General features: G+C 40.2%; 1 protein-coding gene and 1 long non-coding RNA gene across 2 annotated transcripts in view; one reads left to right on the top strand and one right to left on the bottom strand.

Annotated features, from left to right (window-relative positions):
* Nucleotides 1–6,715, bottom strand: part of LOC138962441 (inositol 1,4,5-trisphosphate-gated calcium channel ITPR3-like) — a 210,817-nt gene that overhangs the window by 4,351 nt on the left and 199,751 nt on the right. The window contains exons 65-67 of the mRNA XM_070334254.1: nucleotides 2,045–2,197; nucleotides 1,468–1,545; nucleotides 605–724 (exon numbers count right to left, since the gene is read on the bottom strand). Coding sequence (XP_070190355.1) covers nucleotides 605–724; nucleotides 1,468–1,545; nucleotides 2,045–2,197 — 351 coding nt within the window. The remainder of the gene's footprint in view (nucleotides 1–604; nucleotides 725–1,467; nucleotides 1,546–2,044; nucleotides 2,198–6,715) is intronic.
* LOC138962435 (uncharacterized) lies at nucleotides 2,359–6,005 on the top strand. The gene is made up of 3 exons (XR_011454515.1): nucleotides 2,359–2,734; nucleotides 3,715–3,889; nucleotides 4,328–6,005. It is a non-coding gene; the product is annotated as an uncharacterized lncRNA (long non-coding RNA).

Here is a 6,715-nt window from a genome sequence, read left to right as displayed (position 1 = left end):
TAACACATCACATTAATTGGTTTGCTGAAATGTTCTTCAATCAATCAATATGAGGCTTATATCGCGCGTATTCCGTGGGTACAGTTCTAAGCGCAGGGATTTATTTTTTTATTTTATTTTTATTTTATGCAATTTATATCGCGCACATATTCAAGGCGCAGGGACACAATACATCACGCATTCACATCGGCCAGCAGATCGCAGCCATTTCGGCGCATATCCTACTTTTCACGGCCTATTATTCCAAGTCACACGGGTATTTTGGTGGACATTTTTATCTATGCCTATTCAATTTTGCCAGAAAAGACCCTTTTGTCAATCGTGGGATCTTTAACGTGCACACCCCAATGTAGTGTACACGAAGGGACCTCGGTTTTTCGTCTCATCCGAAAGACTAGCACTTGAACCCAACACCTAGGTTAGGAAAGGGGGGAGAAAATTGCTAACGCCCTGACCCAGGGTCGAACTCGCAACCTCTCGCTTCCGAGCGCAAGTGCGTTACCACTCGGCCACCCAGTCCCGTTTGGTTGAGATGTTCTTATCATGCATTGAAGTTCTATTTATCCGGTAATTTCTTCACTTTTATGATAAATTCAACACTGACCAGTTTGTAGACATACATCTCCAGCGCCGTGTAGTCGTTGACCTTGGTACCGTTAAGGTGAATGAAGAAGAAAATGTAGCTCCACATGTTGTGTTCAAACCGCACGTGATGGTCGAAACCCTAGCAGAAAAGTAGGTCAAGGTCAAACTGAAGTTCAGATATAATCTTAACAAAGCAAAAAAGACAAGGGCGCGCCAACCAACTTAGCCCCCTAATTTTTTAATTTTTTAAAAAGGACAAAAAAGTAAGGGTTCAAGCAACCTGCGTGCAACTGAGGTCCCCCAAAAAAGGAAAGAGGGCGCTCCAACCTGTCAGTGACAATTACATACATTAATACGGCAACGCCTCACTGTCTTTCGATCTATGTTTGTTAAGCCTGTCGTCCATTAGCACAAATCAACGTCGACTTCTGAGCGTGACCGTGCACACAGCCATGTCATCGCTTCATACACACTGTTGATTGACGTTAGAGTGGAAGCACTGCTGTGCACTGAAAGGTGTTAAAAGAGAAATAGAATCGTCGGTAATTTATTTCCATGCTGATTCAACGCAAAGTGCAACGCCTTTACTTTTAACACAGATAATTGTCGTTATAGGAGCAAAATGTCGAATCGTGGACAAAGCCACTTCCAGATACAGGAACTCGACACGACTGAGCTAGGCGGGATCAAAGTGGGTGGGGCCTAAGAGTTGGGTGTCGTGCTCTCAAGACCACTACTATCAGTAAGTGTCGGAGAGAAGACCTTCCGTCACCCTAATCATGTGACATCCAATACATAAGCCCCGCCCACCTCGTGTCGAGTGCCTGTGCTTACAGACAGGCAATGAAATCACCTACAGAGAAAGATACACGAACATCTTACCTTGCCATGATGCTCGAAGTCGTAACTGTTGCGACTGCAGATGAAACAGGTGTCCCGCATGTCAGACTCGGCCGTCCACTGAAATGCAGAATGCACAAGTTTAGAGTGAGGTACAAACAACAACTAGGATAACCCATACGGAACATGGTGAGCGTTATCTTTGGCAGCCGCAATGCTTGCTTTAAACAATATCTTATTCCATCATCCTTTGACATAATTCAAAACATAATCACTTTAGAAGCTATAATGCTTTGCTAAATGTGGATACCAAATGCTTTAATAGGATACGTTCGGATTACCACTCATGCTCAAAGTAACCATATGATTTTTAGAACCTGATTTTCCATGAACAGTTTGTTCAAGGAACGTCGGCCAAGTTAGCAACGTTCATTCGCAAAACACAAATCAGAGTCAATCAAATATGTCGCTGAACTCATAAACCTACGAGACACATGCAATTAATCATTTCTTTCAGCGAGACCGCAATATCCCAAAATGTGATTCATAAGATGTTATCGTCAATAAAAACAATGATAATTCTTATTTACTTTGAACTGAACAATAAGTTGCATGTTACCTTTAGATCTCTGAGTTCAGAGAAGGTGTCGACGATGATACCGAAGATGATGTTGAGGCCGATGGTGGTGATGAAGATGAAGAAGGACACGTGGTAGATGACGACGAAGCCGAACTTCTCGAACGTTTTCTCGTTTTCGTGGGGCGTCATCACCTTATGACGACAGTAGGAGAAGATTCAAACGAGTCATTCAATTACAGTTTGTTTCTTCTTCTTTTTTCCCCAATGATTGTACAGGGCTTTGAGCAGGGTTTAACCCTGGATACATGCGCTATATAAATATTATGCATTATTATTATTATTATATTATTATTATTTAAAGGAAAAGTCCAAGGTTTAGGGTCACTTTTGATACGTTGACCCTCTTAATTCATCAACCACAAATGCGTGTGTAAAAATGAACACAGAAATCCAAAAAGTATACTTTGACTCGTTTTTGGTTGTTCTGAATCGTTCCATCGCGCGCGCAGTCTTGGCTCATGACCTTGTGCACATACGTGTGCTACGTCACGAGCCTTGAACAACAAATATGGCCGGCTCAAGCAGTGAGGAAGACAAGTGGAATACGGACCGGTTTTCAGCCAGCCTGAGGTTTTAGCGTGCCCGTTTGAGCCTCTTCGTCGTCAAAATGCTGGCGAGGCCACAAGGAACTGCTTGAAACAGAGCCAGCATAAGCGGCAATACGAAATGGTATGTGATTCTCTTTGTTGTGATGTTGAAACACTAGTCCTTGAACTGCCCAGTTTAGAATAAATGCTTCCACAGTGATGTTCACACGCGACTATCCTTATTTTCTCTTTCTGAGTAATTCTTCAGTCACACAACGAAACATGTAGACATCAAGTTAACATTGCGCAAAGCCTGTTTCTTGCGGACAAAACTGCAATTATCCTGGTATTTTTTTTTGCGACAGTAAGACACTACATGACATCGACACCACTAAACAGTGAAACTTTTTTGAAATGGCGGTGGGCTGCTTTCATGTGCTAATACTAGATCTAATAGTGATCCTGACATTTTTCTTGCGAAACGGTCAAAGGGAAGTAATAAATGAATTTAGTTTTTTTTAAACGAGCACACGTGATTTCCGATCTCAAACTAGATCTGAAATCATAAGATTTTCTGAGCAGTGGCGAAACGCTGATGGCGTGATATCGCAAGCCGTTTTGGAAGCAAATAAGCACTGTCAGTGTCAGACATATGCTGAAACACGATTACAGCAGTTCAAACTTTTTGATTATTGATTTTTAGGAGTACGCAATATCGGACAGTCACACTACAAAAAGACAATGCGTTAGTGCATAGATCGGTATTCTCAAACGTCACGAACACTGAACAGACAGTACGTTGCTACTATATATTTTACTGTATTAACAAAACCTCGCAGTCCCATTAAAAATGTGTGGTGTGTGCCGAAAAGCAACCATATGAGATTCAGTCAGTGGGACCCTGAATCTACCTGGGGTTAAATCGGGTTATTGACTCTCATTGCATGAATTTTTAAACTGAATACTGTATATAGGCTACATGTACTACTGTTCGTGTTGTTTTTGTGATCCACTGCAATTTATGTGTATACCTTAGAATCTCAAGGTAATTTTTGAACGGGGCATACCGAGATGATTCATTTTGCCATGATCACAGAGTGATACGTGTATTTTGCTTATCAGGTGTCAGTGCAGAAACTCCAAGAGGGAACGAAATTCAAATATCTGGAAAACCTGGATGAGGAGATAGACAGGCTAACAGCACATCCTCCTATGTTTGCTCGGACATATACTACCTTCAAACTGCATACTATGCGTACACACAGGAATATGGACGACTCAACATTGATCAAAATGGGTAAGTAACACAACACAAACAGATGATTTCCATTATGATAGATTTATTTATCTGAAACTGAAAGTAAAATTGACAACAGAGTGTACAATTTGTTTTCAAATACGAAAATATCACATTGGGTTAAAAAACAAAAACACACCAACATATATCATTAAAACTATTCTTTATTTCTAAACACATACATATCAGCATAGTTTATTCATGTAAACATCCTCATTTCGGTTCCCAGTCTATCTGAAATCAAGGTAAGATATGCCAAAAAAATAGCGATCACACAGTGCTTCAGCATGAATTTGAAAACCTGCTCTACGTCACATAGACACAGCGTGTCTTATGATTCTATCCACCCTCTCCAAACAAACACGTACACGTTTTCTCGGGTACGAATGTCTTAAAAGCTCAAACTAAGCTGCTGTTTTATTCTGTCTTGCTTTGCAGGAAATACAGGCACGTCGCTTACCCATGACAGGCAGCTGGTGCGCTAGCGAGTGGGGTTTCTAGGCAGAAGCATCAGAGTACCATTACCAACCTGTGCAGTCAAAACAATCAGAAATACTTTCCCAAACGGATGAAGAGTGGGGTTCAAACTCCCTGAGCTACAGAAGGCTGAAATATACTTTTACAAATCGTGTGACTGTGTTGAACTAGTATCTTTGGTTGAACAGATTCCTGCGTGGTTTGAAGATACTGAGTTGTCACGTGGTCCAGTACATGGTTCACATTCTGCAACATTTTGTTCCAGACTTTTTCCACTGTTGGTGTACTCCAGCATCAGGTAGTCAGTCCATGAGCCGGTCAGCATAACTTGTGTCCAGTATTTTCCGTTTGCCTGTTGCCTGAAACATGGTTTTGGGGAAGTAACTAACGATCTCTGCACACATTTTAACATGTGAATAAGAACAGAAAAGTTTGTCAAAAGTATACATAGTTTAATTTGCATTTACTTCAAGACCAGACTTTCTTTTCGTTCATTATTTCTTCATAAAGATTCTGGAAATTAACAAAATGTTTCCCCCTATCAAGGCCTCCTAACTTTTTTTTAAATGCAGGTCGGTTTTTTGTCATCTGTGCATTACTACCTCTTGCCACCCGTGCGGTCATTGCCACCAGGTATCTCAACAATCAAACCGTCTATACAGGCATAAAGGCACGTCCTTTTCCAAAACAGGATTGCTCACTACACAGATCTGCGAAGACTTTTACATGGAGAAAAAAATCTCTTGACTTGAACATATACCAGGAATAAACATCCTGACTGGTTTTTGGAGCTGGATTTTTTAGGGAATGTTTTACACGTGTGGCGTTTAAGAAATTAATTCATAAAATTCTACATTCGCAAAGAGAGTACTCATACTGTTACAGAGTGTTGAGTTCTGGTATTTTTCAAAACGGAAGGATGGCCACATCCCATGTAAAAGCCTGGTAAGATTTGAGATTTTGAACCCAATCGTTTACACGGGAAGGGCTGTCGAAGGGCTGTCCATTTAAGAGGAGGCATCCATGCCTGGATGAGAAATACACTGATAACACAGAAAAAGCACGAGTTTAACCTGCATATTCACAAAACTGGTTCAGAGGTCCGGCAAAGGGAACACATGTTAGTTATTTTAAGAGAACATCACGAAGACCGAATTATTAAATTAAAGCCTTTCTGCAAGAATGTACATCTTCTATGAATTATATTCTAAAACGCCACATGTGTGATTCATTCCACACACAAAATCCAGCTCCAAGAAGCAGTGAGGCTGTTGATTATTGGTATGTGTTCAAGTCGACAGATGATTTTACCTGTGTAAACTGAGCCTTGGCAGATCTGATATAGTGAGCAAAGACCTGCATTTTTTTTAAACGTGTTCAGAGGCCTTGAAATGGTTAAACATTTTGTTTATTTCAAGTAGTCTTTATGAAGAAAAAATTAACAATAAGGAAGGCACATGGGTTGAAATGCAAATTAGATTCCTTTTGACGAACTGTTTATGTTCTTCTTCATGTGTTACATTATGCGTACGTAGATCGCAAGATATTTTCGAAAAAATTCATAGATAAGCCAATCTGCAAACGGACAAAAATTCACAATATAAATTTATGAAGCCAATAAATTTGACTCAAGAACAAAGCTTATGTGTTTGAGGTGAAGTGCATGGGTATGAATGTTGAATGAGTCCGTCAAAGATACCCTCCATGTCGCCTCACAGTGGAACCTACCATTAAAATTATACCACCTTAAATTACCTTGCTCTTTCAAATGTACTGCTTAAACTTCTTGAACATGCAACTCTTGCTGTCTACCATAAAAACCATCAGGTCAACAACATACTCGTGAATGTTTTGTTTTGGTCTATAATTAAACATTTCAGAAAATACCCTTTTTTATATTTTTTATTCGGAAGCATACTGACTTTATTTGAAACTACTTCGACAGATATAGTTTTGCAGGTTGACGGGAGGTGAGTTACGAAAGAAATTCAATCCATATGTCGCTCAGCACAGAAAGCATAAACGATTAACATGAGTAGAAATGAACTTGTACTTGTTTTCATAATGTATTATTTGGATGGTATCTGTCAAAGACACTTTCTCGTTTTTTGCAAAGCTAGAATAAGGCACTAATTTTCAAAACAAAACAAAAATCTTACGATGAATGGCACGTTGGTTTTCTCCTGTGGTGATTCTGGACGGTAGGAACAGGACTGGTCAACAGTTGCGTTGTGATCACGGAGAACCGGGAAATCTGGAATGCCGAATGGTCACGGTGTCAGTGTCTAGTGACCTGTTCTGACCAGTGGCCGTGAGTGATGATGAAAGGTCTGGAAGTAAAAGAAGAGA

Source organism: Littorina saxatilis, linkage group LG1 (assembly GCF_037325665.1).
Source record: "Littorina saxatilis isolate snail1 linkage group LG1, US_GU_Lsax_2.0, whole genome shotgun sequence".
In the NCBI taxonomy this organism is placed as follows: Eukaryota; Metazoa; Mollusca; class Gastropoda; order Littorinimorpha; family Littorinidae; genus Littorina; species Littorina saxatilis.
Note: the sequence above shows the minus strand (reverse complement) of the source record. Positions and strands in the feature narration are given on the sequence as shown.